Source organism: Pelmatolapia mariae, linkage group LG1 (assembly GCF_036321145.2).
Source record: "Pelmatolapia mariae isolate MD_Pm_ZW linkage group LG1, Pm_UMD_F_2, whole genome shotgun sequence".
Taxonomy (NCBI): Eukaryota; Metazoa; Chordata; class Actinopteri; order Cichliformes; family Cichlidae; genus Pelmatolapia; species Pelmatolapia mariae.
Window position 1 is genome coordinate 19,702,045 of NC_086227.1, and position 23,153 is coordinate 19,725,197.

A 23,153-nucleotide genomic window follows, 5' to 3' on the forward strand; every position below is an offset into this window, starting at 1 on the left:
AAGGATTAATTTAAATATTGTAACAATAAAAACAAATCTTGAATTATTGAAGTTTGTATTTCTAAAGTGGAGTACATTTGTAGGTTCTGCATTTACAAATGTCAACACTAGGGGGCATAAGAACTTCAAAGTTGAATTGATGTCAATCGTACCAGAGGTTACAATGTGTTAATTGTAGTGTGCTGTTTTTATAGTGGGTGTGCAGGAAATCAATATACTCAGCTGTGCAGAAAACTGGAACTGATCAAAGAAACCTGCCAAATGGAGTTTACTCTTGAAATACTATGCTACAATGTGTTTATCAAAATCTGGAGCAGCCTCACAGTTCTTTCTTCTCTGGAGCTGCTCTTTTCTTCATGCAGTGGGTTGTTTGGAGTGCCACCAGAGAGTGCCACAGTAAAGTATTTGTTGAGAAGCAAGTAAGCATCCTACATCATGCCATATACATATATTCCTCTTTTGCATGGCTGCAAATGAGCAGGTTATAACATAATTGGTCACCTCTATCATGGCTCTGATATTTGATGGTAAACCATTTTTTTTTTTTGTTTTATGCTCAATCTGAGACTAATTCTATGTGCACGAGAGACCATTGAAAGAAATGCCTTTGCAAAGCTGCTTTTTAATCTATTTTCTACACTGACAGTTTTAGGTAATCAAAAGAAGAAAACATTGCAGCCTTGCTTTCGAATGAGTACCTATTATGAAACTGTTACATAGCAAGTGCCTTTCATCACACACAGGCTGAATTATAATCCTATGCGCCTTGAAAAACACAAGTAAAACTGATAATTAAGGCTCCCTCTATTCTGTTTGGATAATGCTTGGGTATCCTGTATCCCTGCTGAATGACTTCATCTGTAGTTTTTGATGAGTCTAAACAGCTGCATTGAAATTTCACACTACATAATATATAACAGCAAGAGATGTCTTACTGTTCACTGCTCAATTGAGAGATGCTAATCAAATCAGAATCAGTCTTACCTGAAGCGTCTATAGTAATTTAATTATTTAGTCGTAGTAATCATCTCATGTGATGGCAGTGGTAGAACGGGTCATCTACTGTTCAGTAGGTCGGTAGAGCATTCCCCGGCTTCTACAGACCATGTTCCCAATTATCTTTTGGCAAGATGCTGAACCTTGAGTTGCCCCTGAGTGTCATCTTTGTGTGTCTGTGTGTGTGTGTGTGTGTGTGTGAAAGGTGCTGTATAAGTAACAATTCTTTTACCAGCGATATTAAGTTTTTACTTCTGACTAAAGCAGCCAATCAAAATTTCAACTTGCATCATAAACACTTCAATTTAGCCTGATTTATTTTATTTTAATCATCCAAGAGGCTTCTCCAGTTCTAAAACTAAATGATTGAAAGTCCCAGATAAAACTCCACCACTGATTTTAGAACTGAAGAAGCCTCTTGGATGAGAGGTGAAACGTCTTCAAGTCCAGTTGCTTTCTTTCCAAGCCACATTGGAGGGTTTTCGAGCATGAACCACCTTATTAAGGTCATACCACAGCATCTCAATCAGATTCAGGTCAGGACTTAGACCAGGCCACTCCAAAGTCTTCGTTTTGTTTTTCTTAAGTCATTCAGAGGTGGACTTGCTGGTGTATTTGTGATCATTGTCCTGCTGCACAACCCAAGCGCACTTCAGCTTGAGGTCATGAACAGACGGCCAGATATTCTCCTTCAGGCTGTTTTGGCAGACCGCAGAATTCATGCTTCCATTTACTACACAAGTCTTCCAGGTTCTGAGACAGCAAAACAGCTCCAGACCATCAAAGTTCAACTTTGGTCTTGTCAGTCCACAGAATATTTTCTCAAAAGTCTTGGGGATAATAAAAATGTTTCCTGGCAAAATAGACGAGCCTTTATGTTCCTTTTGCTCAGCAGTGGTTTTAGTCTTGAGTGTGCCATGCAGGCCATTTTTGCCCAGTCTCTTTCTTATGATGGAGTCCTGAACATTGACTTTAACTGAAGCAAGTGAGGCCTGCAGTTCTTTGGATGTTGTTCTGGGGTCTTTTGTGACTTTTGGAAGAATCGGGTAATTTTGGTCAGCTGGCCACTCCTAGGAAGGTCCACCAGTGTTCCATGTTTTCACCACTTGTGGATAATGGCTCTCACTGTGGTTTGCTGCAGTCCCACAGCTTTAGAAATGATTTTATAACCTTTTCCAGACTGGAGAGATCTCAGTGACTTTGTTTCTCATTTGTTCCTGAATTTCCTTGGACACTCCATTATGTCAGGCAGGTCCTATTTTTCTTGATCGAGAACAGGTGTGGCAGTAATCAGGCTTGGGTGTGACTAGAGAAATTGAACTCAGCTTTCCAAAGATGCGATACACCACATTTAATTTATGTTATAATGGAGCGGGTGGGGCAACCACTTTTTACATACAGGGCCATGTAGGTTTGAATTGTTTTCCCCTCCTTAATAATAAACACCTATACTTAGAAACTGCATTTTATATTTTCTTGTGTTATCTTTGTCCAATGTTTAAATTTGTTTGATGATCTGAAACATTGAAGTAGGAAAAAAAAGGTAATCATAAAGGGGGCAAATACTTTTTCACCCCACCGTATCTCAGTCCAGCAGAGCACCTTTGGGATGTGGTGCATTGGGAGATTCACAAATCTGCAGCAGCAACTGTGATACTATCAAGTCAATATAGACCAAAATCTCTAAGGATTGTTTGCAGTTCCTCGTTGAACCTTCATGAAGAATCATGAAGATTTCAGGCAGTTAAGTCTTTGTGGAGTAATTTAAAGCATTTGCAGTTTGACCCAGTTTAAAAAAAAATCACAGCCAGGTTTAGCTCATATTTTATTATCCTGTCACAATGACATGATTCTACTTTACGAGGCATGCACACAGATAATGTTCGTACGGTTAAAATTTACTACAATGCATTGGAAAGCCATTACTCCCCAGTAAGGCTTTTTTTGTCTGTCACAGTGTGTGATTCACAGTTCTCTCTTTCCCTCTCAAGAATGAAGGGCAACATATAGCTGGGAGGACGTTTGCGGTGACTTAAACCTGTGAGGTTTTGGTTTTTTTGTTATTTTATTTTTTAACATGAGCACAATACTAGACAAGTTTTTTATTTATGTACAGACATTCTAATACTGCGTATGGCAATGAGACAGCTCACACAACAAAGTTACATTCACAGTCCACTCAAATTATGCATGAGTTTCAGTCAGAACACTAGAGATGAACACACAGTAGAGAAGCACACAAAAGAAACTTTTCATACCTGTGACTTGATATCCAAAGCATAATTGATGCATGTTAATATTATTTAAATGTGAGTGTTTGATTTAGAAAAGACTTGCCATTCAGAAGTTGAACTCGTGTATTGCCTTAAAATGTCGTAAAGTAAAAGGATATGGCGTTTCTCCCGTACACCCCTGTTCCAAGAATTGGCTTGAGTCACGTGTCCGTTATTTTATTCACTTAGCACAACTAAACCCAACATTTCAGACACGTAACTCATTCCCCTTTTGATGATATCCGGCATTAAGTTGTGTCTTTGCCATCATCATGGCCTCAGTTCGATGGCAAGATTCAGTAAATATTTACAATACAGCGCTGCCCCCCCCCCCCCCCCCCTCTGCCTGCACTCACAATATTAGCAAAATATGTATTTACATGAGAATAAATTAACAGAAATGAAAATGGAAATATACAAGAAAGTAGAGTAGAAGTATCATATTGCATTACATGAATATAAAAAAATAAACTGTGACGTATTCGTTCGGTAAGTCCACACAGACAGGACAAATAAATAGCAAACAGTATCCACGCACATCCACACACAAACACATACACTCTGTCTCTTCAGCTGGTCGAGTGGATTAGGCATCCAGTATCAATATAATGGCTGTTGCATGTTAAGCACAGACTAGAGAGATGATGAGGAGTTGGAGTCATCAGCCCAAAGATGAAGAAAAGAAAAAGAAGAGAGAACTGAAAGGACAGGGAGGAGTAATCCTCCATCCCGTCACTAGTCAGGTTTGTTTGTATGATAACCGACCGCAGCTCACTGCCTGTCCCGGCGGGGGGCGGTTCTTGGCTGTTCTTTATATGTACATGGGGGTCTCCTGTCCCGTTAGAAGCCTGAACATGGCTGCCGGCATGGTCTTCATGTGAATCTGACGGAGAGAGAAAACACCAGGGGTTCTGTGAAATGGACCACCAGCTGAAAACTGAAGAATAAGAGGGGTTTTTTCTTCTTGTAAATACAACATAAAATTCAAATGAAATCGATGGACACTCACTGAAAAATTTCACCAGGCAATAAGGACACAGTTAAAAAAAGAAAAAGACAATTTAAAGGGTTCTCAACTGTATAAAAGTAATGATCTGAGCAGAATATTTTACTGTACTGTACTAACACAATTTATGGTCTCCCACATCGAAGTGCCTGAACACTAAGTAGTGAATAAGTGAACCGACACTTCCATCTACCGTGTATTTCAGTTGGGTATTTTTTTTAAGCAGTGTGACTTATTTGGCTCTGACAGTGATCTAGTTCTGCTCTTACACTTCACTCATCCAAGGTTACTCCATGTTTACCATTTTTCCTAGCAATGTAAGAATTACACCAACTGCACTGTTTGCTTATACTGCAGGCTTTCTGTTAAAAGTATGTCATCTGTCAAAATTAACCCTGTAAAGCCTGAACCATGAAATAATTGTCAGCAAATTGTAAAGTTTTGAAACTGGACAGTTTATTGAACCTTCTGACAAATTCTGAAAGATAAATTAACTATAAATGAGCATATATTCATTTTCATTTGTATCATTTTTGCTATATACGGCATTTTTGTGCAATTTATCGCTCACAGTTTGTTTACTCTGGTCAGAAAAATCACAGTGATGATGTAGAGCTCTAAAGGGTTAAAGACACACGTAAAAGTTATTTTCTTCACAGCAGATGTGCCAAACCTGGCAGCCTGGCAACAATTCCAATCTGACCCAGTGGATGGCGCTGGAAATGTGCATGACTTTTACCTATATTTTAAGAACTTTTCCTTCTGACAAAGACGTCCCCGATGGCTTCACCAACCAATTAGTCAACAGATAAATAATTAAATGACAGAAAAGTTTGTAGTTTTTCACTACAAGTACATAGTAAAAAAAGCAAATTTCTGGACAGTCAATGAGCCACCAGAACCTTTTCTCTAATTCAACAATTTCTTTTTCCATATAATTTAAGCTCAAAGAGTCATGCTGACAGATTTCTTTCATTCTACAGCAGGATTTCTATATCATGCAGAAAAACTGAAGACCTAATGTTGAATTCACACTTGACTTTGCTATATTAAGATATCTCAAGGATTAAATGTGTAATTAAACTACTTTTCACTGACAGAAAGGGGAATTTCACTAGTGTGACCCAGTTAAGATCAAGCATGTGGCCCATTATGTAATTTGAGTTGACATGCCTGCTTTAGAGCAGTAATTGTTGCGATTATGTACCAACAATCATTGCTGTGCATTATTTTTACAGATGATTCAATTTAGTGACCATGACAGCATAGATAGATGCAGGATGGTGAAACCAGTGTATAAAGGAGCGTTCACACAGGAAGACACTCATCACACATAAATTTGTAGCTGATAGTCAGTGGCTAGCAACCATTCCAGGCTCTGGGTGCCTATGTAACCCCTCTGTCATATGTCAATCAGCAAAAATTTGTTCTTATTGTTAGCTGCTTCAATACTTGGTCTCAAAGAGGGGAAGCATTTCATTCAGGATTCACCTACTTTGCACCATCAGCAGTTATTTCCTTTGATGGCCAATAACAGGTGACTCATCCCTATGAGAAAACAACCTTTTAAACATTTTAAACTGTACTGAATTTAATCCTGATGAGTTTATAGTCTTAACAACTTTATTTCATGTGATTTTTATTTGGTAAATTATGCTCCCATCTATAATAAACTAGATACAGCAGTACCCTGTAAGTGATTGTCAGTCTGATCCACTCCTAGCTGGTGATGTCTGGTTTCAGACAACGAGTGTGTGAAGCCACAATAACGAAATCCATCATTTATATTCAGCCAAAAGTAAAAAACGGTAGTTGTACTGAAACCATCACAGTATTTGCACTGGATTTGCAAATGTTTGTGTCTGAAAATTATGGCTTTCTTTGTAGATGGTTTTTGTGAAATGTTTGTGTGCATCAGTTTCACCTCGCCAACAGAGTTCGAGAGAGCCTGGACAATCTTCTCGTGTGCTGTGGCCACCACACTCTGACCATTGATCTCTATGATCCTGTGACCTACCCGGACCCCACCTCGCTCAGCAATGCCTCCTCGCATCAGACTGCATATCTGAGGAAAAACAAACAACAACAACGAAGAAGAAAATTAGCTTATTATAAAGGTATTTCGTTCTGATGGAAAAGCAGCCATCTCCCGCAACCACTTGGGTGGTGAGGGGAGGGAGACAGGAGAAAAGACACACTGTCGACACACGGTGCGTCTTTTACCCACAATGATAAACTAATGGTGCACTAATGGTGCAAAGATTATACGTGGATGAATAGAGACTGAGTTTAAATGGCAATTGATCACAATGTCATATAGACACAGATCATCTTCAATCTATACAATACAGTGAAAAAAATGTGCAGGTCAATTTTACCTAATAAAAAGAAGTGAAACATAAACATGCTGCATGGTGCCAACAGGAAAGGTATCAAATAAAGTATTAACCTGATCATTTAACTAATTAACTAATAATAACTAATAACTAATAATATCAGAGCCACCCACTTACAGCTCTATTAAATTATACATACAATGCCATTCTGAACACTGAAGCCCAGCTGATACTTTAGATCTGGTCTCTTAATGAGGACTGTAGTAACAGGAGGGCAGCTGACAATGTTCATTTTCACCTGGACCTGGTTCTTTAAGCCCTTTAACACAGAGAAGAAAACACAAACATAAGAGGTTTTTTCACAGAAATTATGTAGTTGAATTTTGAAAATAACAAGTTAGGGTGTATTTCATGACTTCAGCTGCCTCTTCCATCCACTTCTTCAGTGTCTCAGTACCTTAATGATTCCCTGACAGGTGGCGAGCGGCAGCCCCACTAGGCTGGTGTTGTTGATGGACATGATTTGGTCTCCGATGCTGAGCTTGCCAGAGCGAGCTGCTGGGCCGCCGTTCATCATGTTGGCTAAAATAACTGTGGGAAGGATGGAGCCCCAGCCGGACTCCACAATCACCACACCCAGGATCTCCCCTTTACTCTTCTCCAGCTGCAGCTGTGGAGAGAGAAGTAAGCAGGGGATGGAGTCTGTTTGTCATTTAAAAAACCCCAAAACTTTAATGATGAACAGAAACTGTCCAACTGCATTTGAAAACACATGAGCCACAATGGTGGGGTTTTTAATATCCTTCATATATATTAATGTATACTTTATTTTATACTTACAACAGTGAGACTGTACAGTCTCTTAACATGGATTACGGATTACTGTTTATACAGAAATAGATTAAAATCTCTGGTCAGATTAGACTGCTATAGCTAATCTTGAAAATCAGTGAGGACTACTGGTCCAAGGTTTCTTAGCTTAATGTCTGGATTAGTTCACATGACATTTTACTTTTCTATCTGCATATTTTATCTGCATGTTTTATTTTGCATGAGATACTCATTAAAGCAAAATTGCTAACAGTGGAGATTAAAAAAAAAAATCTGGTAATTCTTTGTTTTTACATTCTTTAGGTCCCCATCAACCCAAATAGCAAAGAAAAATTAAAAATGCATGCCATGAAAGAGCTCGGGTCTTAGGAGGTTAAAGGAGGTAAGTGTCTGGCCCCGCTTAGCACTTGTTGTCTAAAAGTGTTTAGTGCTAAACATGTCTCTTGCTTCTCTCCAGCAGGCAGGGGTCATGGCTGGTTTGGGTTTTGTTCGCCTGTCATTTAAACTCCTAAGACCCGAACTCTTTCATGGCATGCATTTTTAATTCTCTTTGCTATTTGGGATGATTGGGGCCTGATAAATGTAAAAACAAAGAATTACCAGATTTATTTTTTTTTTTACCTGATTTTTGTTTCTGAGAAAAATGAGATCCACATATGAGGACATTCACTTTAAATTTCAATAGAACAACGGCAGTATAATGTCCTTGTAAGTGGATATCAGGCTCTTGTAGAGCAAAAATTTACTATTTTGGTCTAGACAACCCAAAATGTGATGTCCACATATGTGGACACCAGGTCCTAGGAGGTTAAGTTTCTTTCTTTCTTTCTGTCTTTCTTTCTTTCTTTCTTTCTTTCTTTCTTTCTTTCAGATACCTCCACACACACTCACCACATTACAGACACTTCTTTGGAGCCTAATTTAATTAAGGGCATTGTGTGTTTGTTTTTTTTAAAACTCCATTACTGTGTGGTCTTCCTATTTCCTCTGAGCCTTAATAACAATAATAAAAAATGCCAAAAGAAGTCCTATCATTGCATTTGGAGTACATAATGGATTACATGCCTCCAGTAACACAATCCCCCTGATCTTTTTCTGTCTTTTTTTAATGCATCTGAGCCAACTGCAGAGAATTTCTTTAAATCTGGCAGATTTGCTCACTTGGACTCAACAGTGAACTGAACAGTGCTAAATGTTGAACTCAATAAATCTTACACTAATTCTTCCAAAACAAACTTATAATAGGATAACATCATAAAGTGGTACATTTTAGATCCAAAGGGTCAAAGGCCAAGACAGATATGGATATAAATGTGACTGGCTGGTGTATTCTTGAACTTTTTGATGTATTGCAAAGAACAGAATTGTCTTTAGCAAACAATCAGCACTGTTTAGATTGCACTGGTTGTCTCAAAAAGCAATGTATGAAAAACACCTGCTTTGCAAGTACAAAAAAAAAAAGTTTGGCTTGTTGGAAAGGTTGCTAGGAGGAACGACATTTTACAACCAAATTCACTTTGGTTGAATATGTATTTAAACAACAAAGAACTACCAATAATTTATCTGTATTGATTTATCACATCCATGTTTGACTTTACAGACCTTTTCAGATTCAGCTTTTGCTCATCCTCCAGTACTGTCATAATGCTGGATACGTTTTCCTGTTTCAGACCAGCTGATACTACTCATCTACACACCAAGCCTCAAGACATGACTTTATTCTTGGAACAGTTAGTAAGGTGGGAAAACTTTAGTACTTCAAGAAAGCCCAGGTTCCTCATTACTGTAAATTACTCATGTGCCCCTAATACAGCAGCTGTGTGATGGTGCCCCTGCAGCCTCTGTGCTCATAAACCAGTAAACGTTTCACAGTTTGTAATTCACCAAAAGCCTCCAGCAATGTTTTCAGGGCACGGCATTAGCTAAAGCAAAAATGCTACAGAGAAAATAAGCTAGATCTGACACTGTTGGAGTAGATTTTACTGTACCATCTGCCTCTTAATCTAATTAGCTAACAGCAACTATAGTAGTACATTTCTCTAATAGCCCTGCAGCGCCAGTGTGATTTGTCCCACATGCAAAGTCTTTCACTGTTTATTCCCAGTTCTTCCTTCTGAGGTATACCCACCTCTTTGCAGTTTTCAGAGTTGGAGAAGTGGATGAGGTCATCATTGTACATTTCCTGGGTGTTGATGATGTCACTGTACTCCTTCTGACTCAGATCCTCGGGGTTAATGCCATTGGCTCTCAGGAACTCCTGGTAAGCTACGCTGAAAGCCTGGCCGATGGACTGAGCAATAAGCTGGGCCTGCAGACAGAAATGTCAGGCTGTAAACAAAAGCAAACCCAGGAGCATATAAATAACAACACAGGGAGCTAAGGGCATCAACCAGTAGTGGAATAAATATAAAGGTTTTTAAGTTTCTACTGAGTTTCTCTGTCATAAGCTATATTTCGCCACTAAGAAACGCTAGAAAAAGGACGCACTTTCCTGTTTCCTGCTCTCTCATTCAGGTGAAATCAAGGTTAATGAAGCCAACAGACAGCAATAATAAACCTTGTATACATTTGAATGATATAACCATACTTCCTGAGTTTAATTGAAATCTATACTTGCATATAAATCCCTCTTTGCAGACAGTAATGGCCCCAAGTCCCACCATGAACTAGTTATGTACAACAATAAAAAAGAAGAAGAAGAAGAAAAGACAGGAATCACCACATACAGCCAGTGGAACCACAATAACACAAACTGTTTATAAGCTGATGGATGAGCGGCTGAATGGTTCCATTATAACTCTGGGCGGCCTTTAAAGCCTGGCAGCAAAATTAGATGAGGAGGCTGCAGATTGGAGCCCAGCCTTTATACTGACTGGCACAGAAACTGAGTCGCTGGCTCCTCTGCGCAACATTGTTCATGTTGCCAGCTCCTGCTGAATCTGCTTCAACGAGGAAAGCAAATCAAAATCAAAAGTGCCCAGCCAATTTACATCATTTCACATCACTGGGCTGCCCTAAGTGATTACTGCAGGGTGCCCCAAAAAACATTTCTAGAACTTCTTTATATTAGCGACAGCATTTGAGATAATTTAACAACACTCAATTCAGGGGAAAAAACGCAAGAAAACTGTGTCTCGGAGTCAAACTGTGGAAGTTAAAAAGCAGCGAGAAGTGGGAAGCTGAAATATTTTCTGACACTCACATAGCACTTGAAAGGCAATCGCAAGTGTCATCTTCACTATCTTTAGATGTTAAAGGATCTGCCAAATGAGAACTCTTACATAATGACAAAAAAATAACATCTGTCATCTGTGTACCCACTCTCTTGAGACGATTCTCCCATAAACACATAGAGGCACAGTGGGTTTGTCATTCGGAAAACTCTTTAAGAGCTGCTTACATCCTCAGACTCAAAGACGTGGCATATCATTTTGTACTGCTTCTTTGCCTCGGGCGCTCCGGGTGTAGTTTCTATGCAGTCCTGTGAGGCTGTGCGTGGCATCCGGCGTCTTGCCATCAGGACGACAATGTTCCCAATGTCGGCAATGTAGGATATAGTGCGGAGCGCGTTGTCCATCATCGTTTCCTGTTGGGATGTCAACCAAAATCACATGTTTTAATTATGCTCTGCATTCTATTGTTCTGTTTCTGAGTTTATAAGCTAACATAGGCAAGGCTGTAATGATACATGTATGACAGCAATCTTTTTCTTTCTTTTTTGTCACTTTCTTGCTGCTGTTGGTTTAACACTACCTGCTCAGCATGAATGCCACTCTTGTTTTGTTGTCGTATTGAGAGTTATCTACCTATCTATCTATCCTTTGCTATGGTTGTTACGACTGCATGCAGTAGCAGTATGAAAGCAGAAATGATTCTGAATTTGTGGGCTTTTCCTTTTTAATATTAATATCTGAAAAGACTGTTTGAAAAAGGAGGAATGTTGCCTCTGGGTCTGAAAAGTGAAGGTGCATTTTTTCCAAAGGTCAGCAGGGGGCTCCTCTAGTTGCAAGAAGTTAGGTGTCTCTGGTTTGTTTCGCCTTTTGCTAATGACATTGCTGCCTTTAACTAACATTGGACAGATTATAAGTGATCCACTTATAATCTGTGGATCAACTACGCAACAATTAATTTTTTTATCTTACAGAGCAGTTTGTCAGCACAGCAAAAAAAAAGTTTGCGCTGAAACGAGAAAGCAGAGAAGAGGGCACAGTGAGTATACTGCTAGGACTTTGGATTTAAGTGGTATTGTCAAAGACTTGCTGAGCGTAAAGCATTGTTACCACTATTATTGTTCCATGCTTATATACATTACAGTTGTCTTCATAATACTTTAGCAAAGTCAAATCTATTTTGGGCTTGTGGTAGACTAGTCTGTGGCTGCTGTCCATGGTGCTGATCAAAACCTGGAATTATCTGAATTACCTGATATTAGTGAGTATTGGTAAATATTATTTTGGTACTTACACAGCCTGCCTGTGTAGGAAAAAAAATCCCCCCTTGGGGTCAATCACAGACTTGCTATGTCACACTCACAGTGTCAATGTTTAATTGTCGATAATACTGTTTTCACTGCCATATTGACACAATGCCGTCTATTCATCAAGCAATCTATTTTATTAACCACTTGTCAAATTCTGACTTGCAGAGGAGCTAGAGTCCATCCAGTCTCGACACAATGCCCACGCAATATGAAATTAATCCTCCCCAACTACTGTTTTTAAAACTAGTTGCACTAAACAACATACCTAAAGAGAAAATACACAACCCATGTACAACGAATCCATGCAGAAACCCCACAAAAAGCGGAAAACGTCTCCGTATTTACACATTTTAACTGACAAAAAGCTTTACGGAAATGAGCTTTTTCCTACTAATGCATTTGAAAAGCAGTAACAGTTACTACTAATTATCCTGTTTCTGACAGCAGCTGGTTTCCTTTGATTATTAATATTTGAAAATTAAAGAACCACTGAGCAGCATATTTGTTTCCTCTCATTATCAAAACTGCATCATTCATTTCGGGGTGAGAAGTGAGATGAAAGTATCGCTGACAGAGAACAAACATGCCTACTTTTGATTGAATTCAAGCCTGCTGTATAATCTGATTATAGCTCAATGACATCCCAGCAAACACTGAGTAGATTTTCATCCAAGAGCAATGAACAGGTGCACGAAAAACTAAGAGCATTCGTGTTAATTAAAAAAAGATTGTTTGTTAAGACAGCCTAATAATTGTCTTGGGTTATAATGTATGAGGAAAAGCTGGACTCTAGACATGAACCTGTGGATTTGTTGAGAGGAGCATGCATTTGTTCACTGACGTTTTATGGTAAGATGCTAAATTTAATTTCAGTTCTCTTTCATAGCATTCGTTTCGTGTCTCACTATGGGGAACGCCTCCTGCGTGACCTCATCAGAAGCTCAAATACCATTACGCCAGCCTTTACAGGCTGGCTAGGTGACGCCCATGTCAGGAGGGGCTAGTGCCTCCCTATATAATAGCCCGACATAGCGTCAGATGTCATTCAAAAACCTCTTCTCGCTTCTCACAGAAGCCTGTAGACAACTGTGCGATTGGGTGCTAAAGCTAAACTGTCCACAGATTCGAGTGAACAACTCGGTCGCCGGGCGCTTTGTTCCCAGCTTTTCAGTTGTCCACTAGCATACAAGCAGTAGCAATACTGCTCTGTTACTAGTGCTGGTGCCAAGTAGCAATACTCTCACCCAGGGAAGTAGCAATATTTTCCGAAAGCGAAGTAGCAACACTTTGCTAATAAAGATACCCCTAGCTTTACCATCAGGTAGCAATACCCCTCAACGCTAGCGGTCTTTTTACACATTGGGTAGCAATACCTGTAGAAAAGTAGCAACACTTTTCACCCCACGTTAGCGAAGAATAGCAATATTCTCCGCACTCGGTGTCAGTCTCGCTAACGTGCGCAACCCTCTAGCTAACCATGGCTACGGCTGCCAACGAAGTTGCAAAACTCTGTCCCTGCGGCAAGAAAATTTCTGCCTGGGATACACACCCCGTGTGTGCGGCGTGCCTGGGTTTATCCCACGCTCAGGCCGCCTTGACACCCGCACAAGACTGTATCCACTGCGCGGCTTTCCCACGCAAGCTACTCCGCCGCAGGCTAGCTCGCCAGGCTAACCTGTCGGGCGGCGACCCTTTGCTGTGTGAAGCTGCTGCGGCGCAAGGAGATACTGAGATGCCCGATGATTTGGCCGCAACGCCAGGGCCGAGCTGGGCAGAGGCAGACCCCCAGCCCATCGCGACCGCTTTCCCGTCGCTGGAGGCACACGGAGATCGTGAGCTTTTCCCTGATGCTGGAGTCATCTGGGGAGGAGATGCCAACGAGGACGGAGATGAGTCGGCTGACTCGGAGCTCCTGCTGTCTGACGACGAGGAGGAAGATTCCACCTCCTTGGCTAGCAGCGGCTGGGCTGCAAAGCCCTCGGCTACCGGCGAGGTTGAAAAACCGACACCGCCGTCTCCCCTGGATCTCGACATGCAGGACATGTGCAAGCGCGCAGCTGCCAGGCTCAACATCCCGTGGCCCGCCGTACAAACGGAGGTTGTGAAATCTCGTTTTGACGGTAAGAAATTGCCTAAGGCGAAAAAGACGGGGAAGCATCTGTTGCCTGTTTTCCCGGAGCTACTCGATGAGATAGCGATGACGTGGAAAGCAAAACCTTACAGCGAGAAACACCCCATCGTGGGGAGCTCCCTGCTGGATTGTGAGGGGATGGAGTCTATCGGCCTCCGCCAGATGCCACAAGTGGAGCCGTTGGTAGCGAGCCATCTTCACCCGAAGACGTCTCTGTCCTCATCGGCTCCATCTCTCCCCTCCAAAGCAGACCGCTTCCAGTCTAGCCTTACAGATAAGTGCTACAAGGCAGCGGCTCTGTCAGTGAGAGCCCACAACGCCTCCTCTATGCTAATGGCTTATCAAGCTGAGCTGGAAGAGGACATGACGACTAAACCAGATACCACAGTGTGGGAAGAAATCTGCGTTATAACTGACCACGTCCTCCGCCTCCACAAGGTAGCCATACAGGCTACTGGGAGAGCCATGGGCCTCATGGTTCTTCAGGAGCGAGCACGCTGGCTCGGGCTCACCAACCTGACGACTAAGGAGAAAGAGGACCTCCTCGACACCCCTGTCGTCCCTCAAGGTCTCTTCGGTGCGGCTGTTACATCCATGCAGAAGAGATGTGAGGAGAAAAAGAGAGATGATGAGGCTCTGAAACTCTGCCTGCCGAGGAGGACCCAGCACGTCACTCCAGCGGCACCGCGCCAGTCATTCGCGCAGGCAACGTCTCGCCCGGTCCCCGCTTTCAGGATTCCCAAAGTGCCTAAGACGCAGGCAGCCCCCCAGGCTGCCGGGGCCCCTAAGAATCCATGGGCCCGGAAACAGTCTCCCCAGGCCAGACCTCAAGCGGTCCCACCTCCTCCCCCCGCTGCCGCGATCGTGAGGAGGAAGAAGCGGCCGGCCTGACAGCCTCTCCTCCAGGCGGGAGCGAACCCAGTTTCCCCCCTTCATGGGCCGCCCTGCCGCCTCCCAGCTCCGTTCCAGAGCCAGTTCAACGGGACATGTCCCACACAGAGTGCCTGACCCGGGCCGGCGTTCCTGTCACCGGACCCGCCAGAGGGAAAGAGAGCCAGAGTTCACAGTGTTGTTTCGCAAGCACTTCTTTCGTGCATTCTGTATTAAAAAAGCCCCGACACGCGCATCCAGGCAGTTTGCCGAGGGCGCTGTCGAGTGTTGCAAAACACATGAAAAAATCAGACATGCAAAGAAACGGAGCAACGTCTGCCATAACGCAGCCCGTGGAGACTCGCGTTTTCCCGGCTGTGATGATGCAGATGAGCCCGTCACCTCGCTCGCCTGTGACAGGGGTGGCGGGACACCGAAATGGCGTGTGTTTAGCGCAGCGACCACAAGAGGGCGCCAAAACGCCATCTTCGGTGGAGTGGCCAGTGAGCCCTCTGTCTCTCCACATGGAGAGCTGGGCCACCTGCACTCAGTCGGCATGGGTGCTGAGGACATTGGAGAGGGGCTACAGACTGCAATTCAATGTCGCTCCGCCACATTTCAAAGAAATCGTTTACTCTCGTGCTCTGGGCGAGTCTGCCAGTTTTCTCCTGGAGGAAATTTCCACCTTGAGAGAAAAAGGAGCTATAAGAGTTGTCCCTCCCGAGGAAATGCACAGCGGATTTTATTCAAGGTATTTCCTCGTGCCAAAGAAAGGGGGGAGGGGGATGAGAGCCATCCTGGATCTCCGTGCCCTGAACCGGCATTTAAGGACATACAAGTTCAGGATGTTGACGCACGCCTCGCTGCTACGGTTTGTACGAGCGGGCGACTGGTTCACATCAATCGACCTGCGGGATGCTTATTTCCACATCCCCATATATCCCCCACACCGGAAGTATCTGAGATTTGCTTTCCAGGGGATAGCATACGAGTTTGTAGTCCTGCCTTTTGGTCTTTCACTGAGCCCGAGGGTGTTTGTGAAGTGCACCGAGGCAGCAGTGGCCCCGCTCAGGAAAAAGGGCATTCGGGTGGCCACATACATCGACGACTGGCTGGTGGCAGCCCCAACCCACCAGGGGGCGACTTGTCACACAAACGCTCTCATACACCATTTGGAGAGTTTGGGTTTCCAGATAAACGTGGAGAAGAGCACATTGACGCCAACTCAATGCATTACTTTCATAGGGCTCAGCCTAGACTCCCTCCGGGTGAGGGCTTTTCTGTCCCCGGAGAGAACGGCAGTCATACGGTCTTCCCTAGCACTGTTTCGCAGGGGCAACACAGTGACCCTCAAACAGTGCCAGAGGCTGCTTGGTCTGATGGCTTCCTCTCTAGTGGCGATAACACTGGGACGCCTGCACATGAGAGGCTTTCAGCGCTGGGTGGGCTCGCGGGGACTGGACCCTCACCGAGACGGCCACCGTCGCGTGAGAGTCTCCGCAGACTGTTCACTCGCTCTCCGCGAATGGAAGAGGCCAGGTTTCTTGTCTCAGGGCGTCGCCATGGGGGCAGTTTCAGCCAGGAAGGTGATTTCCACGGATGCCTCTCTTTCGGGCTGGGGGGCCACCCACGAAGGCAGGACAGTGAATGGGGAATGGGGCCCTCACATGCGCTCCACCCACATAAACTGTCTGGAACTGCTGGCAGTTCACCTGTCGCTAAAACACTTTCTCCCTTGGCTGAAGGGTCATCATGTTTTAGTGAGGTCGGACAATTCCACCGTTGTGGCCTACATCAACAGACAGGGGGGTCTGGGGTCCCCCAAGTTACACACACTGGCACACAGACTGATAGTCTGGAGCAGTGTCCACCTGCTGTCACTGAGAGCGACTCACGTGCCGGGGATCTTGAACTTTGGAGCAGATCTTCTCTCCAGGGGCAACCCGCTGTATGGGGACTGGAAGCTTCACCCAGAAGTGGTGAAGCAGATCTGGCTGCAATTCGGCCAGGCGACCGTGGACGTTTATGCATCCAGGGAGAATGCTCAGTGTCCCCTATTTTACTCGCTGCACGATCAGAGAGCTCCACTCGGGGTGGATGCTCTGGCTCACGAGTGGCCGAGAACCCTTCTCTATGCTTTTCCCCCAGTGGCCCTCATTTCTCCAACTCTGGCCAGAGTGAGGGAGAGAAGTCACTATATGATCCTGATAGCCCCGCACTGGCCAGGGAAGCACTGGCTGGCGGAGATTTTTCAGCAGCTGTGCGGCCCACCTTGGCCGTTACCACTACGCAGAGACCTCCTGTCTCAGGCACAGGGGGAAATATTCCACCCCCACCCAGAGAGGCTAGCTCTATGGGCTTGGCCCGTGAGTGGTTTAACCTGAACACAGTGGGGCTCCCTCATAGTGTTATCGATACTATTCAGTGTTCTAGAGCATCGTCCACTAGGACGCTATATGAGCACAAGTGGCGTCTGTTTGAAAGCTGGTGTGTAGAATCACAGACCATCCCTTTTCAGTGCTCTGTGGCTGTGATTCTGTCATTTCTTCAGGCCCTGATTGATAAGGGTAAAGCCTTCTCCACCATTAAGGTGTATTTGGCGGCGATTTCGGCCTGCCATATTGGTTTTGAGGGGAGGACTGTTGGCCAGCATCCCTTAATAATAATATCCCTTAATTTTTGCCCACCGCCTTTCTCCTCAGAGGAGCAACAGCGGCTGCATACCTTGTGTCCAGTCCGTGCTCTGCGCATTTACATGGACCGAACCCAGAGTGTCAGACAAAGTGACCAGCTGTTCGTGTCCTGGGCTACACCACATATGGGAAAGCCGGTGTCTAAACAGCGCCTCTCCCATTGGATAGTGGGAGCGATTGCCCTGGCCTATACTAGCAGGGGCCTTCAGCCCCCTGCTGGCTTACGTGCGCATTCCACTAGAGGTCTGGCAACCTCATGGGCTCTCTTTAGGGGAGTTTCGATTCAGGAGGTGTGTGCGGCTGCATGCTGGACCTCACCTCACACATTTGCTAGGTTTTACAGGTTAGATGTGACGGCGCCTAACCTAGCGCATTCAGTCCTCAGTGCAGGTTCTTCCCAGGTGGGGGCTTCTCACCTGTGAGGTGCTGTTGGGGACAGTTGTCTTCTTAACAGGCATGTCTGGCAATCCGGGAGTCAGTATTTCTCCCATAGTGAGACACGAAACGAATGCTATGAAAGAGAACTTAAGGTTATGTATATAACCCCGGTTCTCTGAGTAGCATGAGTGAGTGTCTCACCAGACCGCCCTCCTTGCTATGGAAGCGAGGAAGAGGTGGGCTTGTTTTGAATGACATCTGACGCTATGTCAGGCTATTATATAGGGAGGCACTAGCCCCTCCTGACATGGGCGTCACCTAGCCAGCCTGTAAAGGCTGGCGTAATGGTATTTGAGCTTCTGATGAGGTCACGCAGGAGGCGTTCCCCATAGTGAGACACTCACTCATGCTACTCAGAGAACCGGGGTTATATACATAACCTTAAGTTACTTAACGTCATTAACTATGAGCTGACTTTTATTACATCAGGCTAATAAATGCTGTTGTTCCAGCCCACCTTTGGAGTTGTTCTTATTATGAATCAATGTCAGGAACCCCACGTAAGCTACATCGAGCTTTTACGTGTACAAAAAAGGCTTTTATTTAAAATCTGGGACCAGTGGCAACCAGATGGAAAAATGAGAGGAAGATAGACACCGCATTGCAGCACGTTATTTTCTGCCAGGCGGCTGCCCACACACACACACACGCACGCACGCACAAACACACTCAATTCTGACACTGCTCAGATGGCCAGGCAGCAGCTGAGCCTGAAATACTGCCAATGAATCATCTATCGCATATACATTTAACTGTTACTGTGAGCACAAGGCTCTATTCATGATCTGTAGAACAGCAAATCTCTCGGAAGTGTAGCGCTTCCATCAAAGCACTACACCTCCTGTGAAGACTAGTGTGGCTCCTTCACAACACAGCTTGCTGTAAAGCTAAAAGGCAAGTTTCTGTAAGTGTGCAGAGAGGGGGTTTCATGTAAAAACTTGAACGTGGAGAAATACGACAGATAAAAATCAGACTTCCAGGTGAATTTTTGACTTTTTGTCCAGTTTCAGAGGGATTGATGATTGAAGAAAATTTAGTCTATATTATAACTTTAGGCATTTTTGAAGGTTGGAGGTGGAATAACTCTTCCTGATTTAATACACTTACACAAATTCAGCAAATATCTCCTTACAGTCTACTAAATGTCAGTTATGGACAAAATACAACTAACAACTGGGCATGTTTGTGCTTGTAAACAAGAGGGAGACAGGATGGGGGAAAGGAGCAGAACAAGAGGGACAGCTGAACATAATCACATTGTCAAGAAGGTGAGATGGCGGAGAAACAGCCAAAGAGGAAAAGGTCAGAAGAATCAAAACTGAGAAAGAAGGGCTATGATCAGAAAAGGATAAAGAGCTGCTTCACCATCTGTGAGGCTTTCAAGCGCAGAGGCCTCAGAGCTTAAATGTATGAGGATAAGAGCTTCTTCTTGATGGATGGTGAAAATGAAATTTTCTGTCTTCTACAGAAAAGAAAAATACTTGTGAAATATATACAGTCCTGCAAAAAATGTTTTTTGTACCCTCCACCAAAAACTAAGTATGACATGACTTATTTGCTTTACCTGTAGTAGCAATAATCTCAAGTATTTGTTTTCTGTATGACATTATCAGTCTCTCACATCAATGTGGAGGAATTTTGGCCCTTTCTTTTATCATTTTGTGCGTGAGGTTTGTGAGTATTTGTTCATGGAACGCTCTCTTAAGGTCCCATCACGGCATTTCAATCAAGTTGAGGTCTGGACTTTGACAACTTGATTCTTCTTTTTTTTTCAAGCAATGCTGTTGCAGATTTGCTGCTGTGCTTGAGGTCATTGTCCTGTTGCACAACCCAGTTTAGGCCAAGCTGTAGCTGTTGTACAGATGGCCTCACATTTGACTCTAGAATACTTTATAATACACGGTAGTTCATGGTTGAAGGTTCAGGAGGTTGTTTGGCTGCAAAACAGGCTCGCCACTGTGTTTGACCGTTAATATGACGTGCTTATGCTGACATGCTATTATAGGTTATCACCAAATGCGGTGCTGTGCATTATGACCAAACGTCTCAGTTTTGGTGCTGTCTATTCACAGGACATTGTTCTAGAGGACTTTTGGTTTCTTCAGATACAACTTTGCAACCCTACATTGTGCTGCCATGTTGTTTTTAGAGAGAAGTTGCTTTCTGCTAGCAACCCTTCCAAATAACCTATATTTGTTCAGTCTTTTTCTAATTTTACTGCTATGAACTTTAACATTTAACTTGGTATCTCAGGCCTTTAGGGTCCTTTAGATGTTACTCTTGTGTTTTTTGCAATTTCTCTGAGCATTCCAGGTCTGAACTTCATGTGAATTTGCTGGGACAAGTGTGTATGTATGTATGTTTTCCATGTAATCTTTGTTAGTGTAGAATGATGGACTAAATTGTTTGAAAAGCCTTATAATCCACTCCTGGGAAGAATGTTTGGCTTTTTGTGTTACCATACATCCCAATCTCAATGAGCAAGACTCACAAACTGCCAACACTTTAGCCTTTATAGAGGTGATCAAACTTACTGATGATCAATCGATCAAGGCCATTTGACTATTGGGACCTGGCTATGGAGGGAATAACACCGTACTCAGTTTTTCACAGGACTGCATTATGTCTTATGAAGGCTTTATTTTGCTTTGTGGAGCTGGTGTGCTGGCACGTGTTAGCTCTACAGAAGCATATATAGCAACAGTTTGCTAGCACACTACCTAGCTAACACTGATTGAATTACTTGCTACATGGTCATTTGTTGTATCACTGATTTTGCGATTTTTACACTTAATTTTTACATTTGTTTTTAGTTAACCTTTGAATCCTTGTACTATGTAGCCACACTGAAGTCAAAAAAGGTGAGCTTGGTAATGTTAATTCTTTTATTGAGTGCTAAACAACAAACCTGAGATCTCTTCCTAGTCACTGTAGTTTTGTTGTGTTTAGGATGCTGTGTTTATGTGCTTCTTGCTTTTTCTGTACAGCTAATACTATTTATCATTGTACCATTAACTTTGCTGTGTGCATCCATTAAGTCTGGGGTCCGAACTTCTGAAGGACCACTTTGTTGTGACATTAAAGTAAAGGCAGTGCTGCACAGATGATCCTGCACCATTTTTTTTTCTTTTGGCTTTGCAGAATCTATTTTCAGCCACGGTCAAAAAGAATTCACAGAGTGACGTCATGAGATTAAACAAACAACAATCAGAGCTGGGGCAGCTGTAGGATGCAGCTGGTGTCAGCAGTTAAGCTGTTGTTTTGACAATTATGACATAACATCATTCCCCTGAGGCGCTGACTCATAGTTTCTGGGAAAACAGCTTTTGTTCTCACAGGTGAAAAATCATACTTTTAACAGAAACATGGAGCACTTACCTGTGAGTCTGCGTTGAGGACTTTGATCCTCTGGGTGGAGATAAACAGATCAACCTCGGTAAGGGTTTGGGCGTCTCCATCTGCGCTCTGAAGCAACATACAGACAGAAGAGTTTGTTAAATCACCTGTGTCTGGCTGTTTAAGATGTTTGTGTCAAGCCTGACTGTTCATTGTGCACGCAGCTGTCTGAATAGTGTCTGTTTTAAATGTGGGAATGCCTTTTTTTAATTGCCAAAACTCATGCATGTAAAGCTTAGTGCCCAGTTAGAAAAGTCCTTGTTACATGGACATGTTACTGAGTCTGGAGGTGAGGTGGCAAAGGAAGAAAAAGAAAGTGTTTGGCAGTAGCGTTAGTTTGCATCAATAGTCCTGGCACGAGGATGGGCGAGCTGGCACGGAAACAAGAAACAGCTTAACACTAAACCCCTACCAGCTGGCTGTTACACCAGTGAGAGTAATGCAGCCTCAGCACACAACAAGCTTGTGCACATTTCCCTCTAATCACTCTGTGTAGAAATCTAATAAAACTATGCTTGTTTTAGTTGAATTAAAACTGTCTTATGTACTTAAATAAGGCAATCTCGTAGAGAAATAAAACACGTGGTTAAAATTTGTTTCAAGCAATAAACGGTAAACCTTTTTTTTGGGGGGGGGGGAGACTGTGACCTGTCATTAGTTCATCATTTTCTGTCCATATCCAGTATCAGAAAATACAATGAATAGTAATTAATTTTCTTTAGGGTACAAACTAGTTTTTGCAAACATAAATTGTGGCTGGCATGTGACGTACATTTGCCTGCATTTGGCCTTGAGGTAGAAGATTTTCTTATGCTTTTCCTTATTTTTCCTTATATTTATACTGTAACAGTGTCAGACTAAATCTGACAGACAAAATCTTCAGGCTTCAGATTGATCTAAACGCTTCAGACACTATTGGTTACTATTGGTCTGTACTGTGTCTTGGAGACACACATAATATGGTCAGTTTGGACACAAAGCTTGGGTTGTAAGCACAGCAGCCCTACCACCTGCTGTTCTGTTTGAGAAGGTCAGCCAATCAGCATTAAGTCTTAATGGGATAGAAGCTTCAGACACAGAATAACTGATGGGATATCCCCTTATTATAAATTCATGATAATAATTCATGTCAGTAACACGTTATGCTACTTTGTTTCAGTGGTTGTTTAGTCTAATATAAAAGCAACTCTGTTTCCATATAAGGAAAATAAATATTCTAGGTAAACAAAGCACTCTTTAGCCCCTACAATAGTAAATGTTAATGTTGTCTATAGGCAATGCTTATCTTGTATATACGGGAATGTGATTTAATCACTAAAGTGATCTCTTTCGCATTTTTCTGATGTAACATAATATTCACTCGGTTCAATTTATCCTAATTATTTTACGTAAGAAATTGGCAAAAGGGTCACTGAATGAGTCACAGTATGAGACGTGCAAAACATACAAAAACACATTAAATATAACCCCTGATGTATCAGTACAATAGAAAATTAACTCTAACCCTACGGTATGTTTTGGAGAATAACAATATGTACGAATAAGAATATGACTGGAAATAAAAGAAAAAAATAGTCTCTAATGTTTTTGTGTGGGATGTTTTTGCATCACATTTATTTCAGTTATTTCTTTGTTCTTTCCATATACAGTGCTTGACAATTTTTTTAGCCCACCACCCAGTCTAAATGACAGTACTGTTTATA

General features: G+C 42.9%; 1 protein-coding gene across 3 annotated transcripts in view; it reads right to left on the reverse strand.

The window, feature by feature from the left end:
* Positions 1-3,833: 3,833 nt before the first annotated feature.
* The window catches only part of apba2b (amyloid beta (A4) precursor protein-binding, family A, member 2b), a 73,719-nt gene continuing 54,399 nt past the window's right edge, over positions 3,834-23,153 (reverse strand). For all 3 annotated transcript variants that reach the window (XM_063474968.1, XM_063474982.1, XM_063474976.1), the window contains 7 exons: positions 21,433-21,519; positions 10,843-11,028; positions 9,571-9,750; positions 7,069-7,281; positions 6,811-6,930; positions 6,200-6,340; positions 3,834-4,152 (listed from right to left, as the gene is read on the reverse strand). In XM_063474968.1, coding sequence (XP_063331038.1) covers positions 4,081-4,152; positions 6,200-6,340; positions 6,811-6,930; positions 7,069-7,281; positions 9,571-9,750; positions 10,843-11,028; positions 21,433-21,519 — 999 coding nt within the window. In that variant the 3' untranslated portion in view covers positions 3,834-4,080. The remainder of the gene's footprint in view (positions 4,153-6,199; positions 6,341-6,810; positions 6,931-7,068; positions 7,282-9,570; positions 9,751-10,842; positions 11,029-21,432; positions 21,520-23,153) is intronic.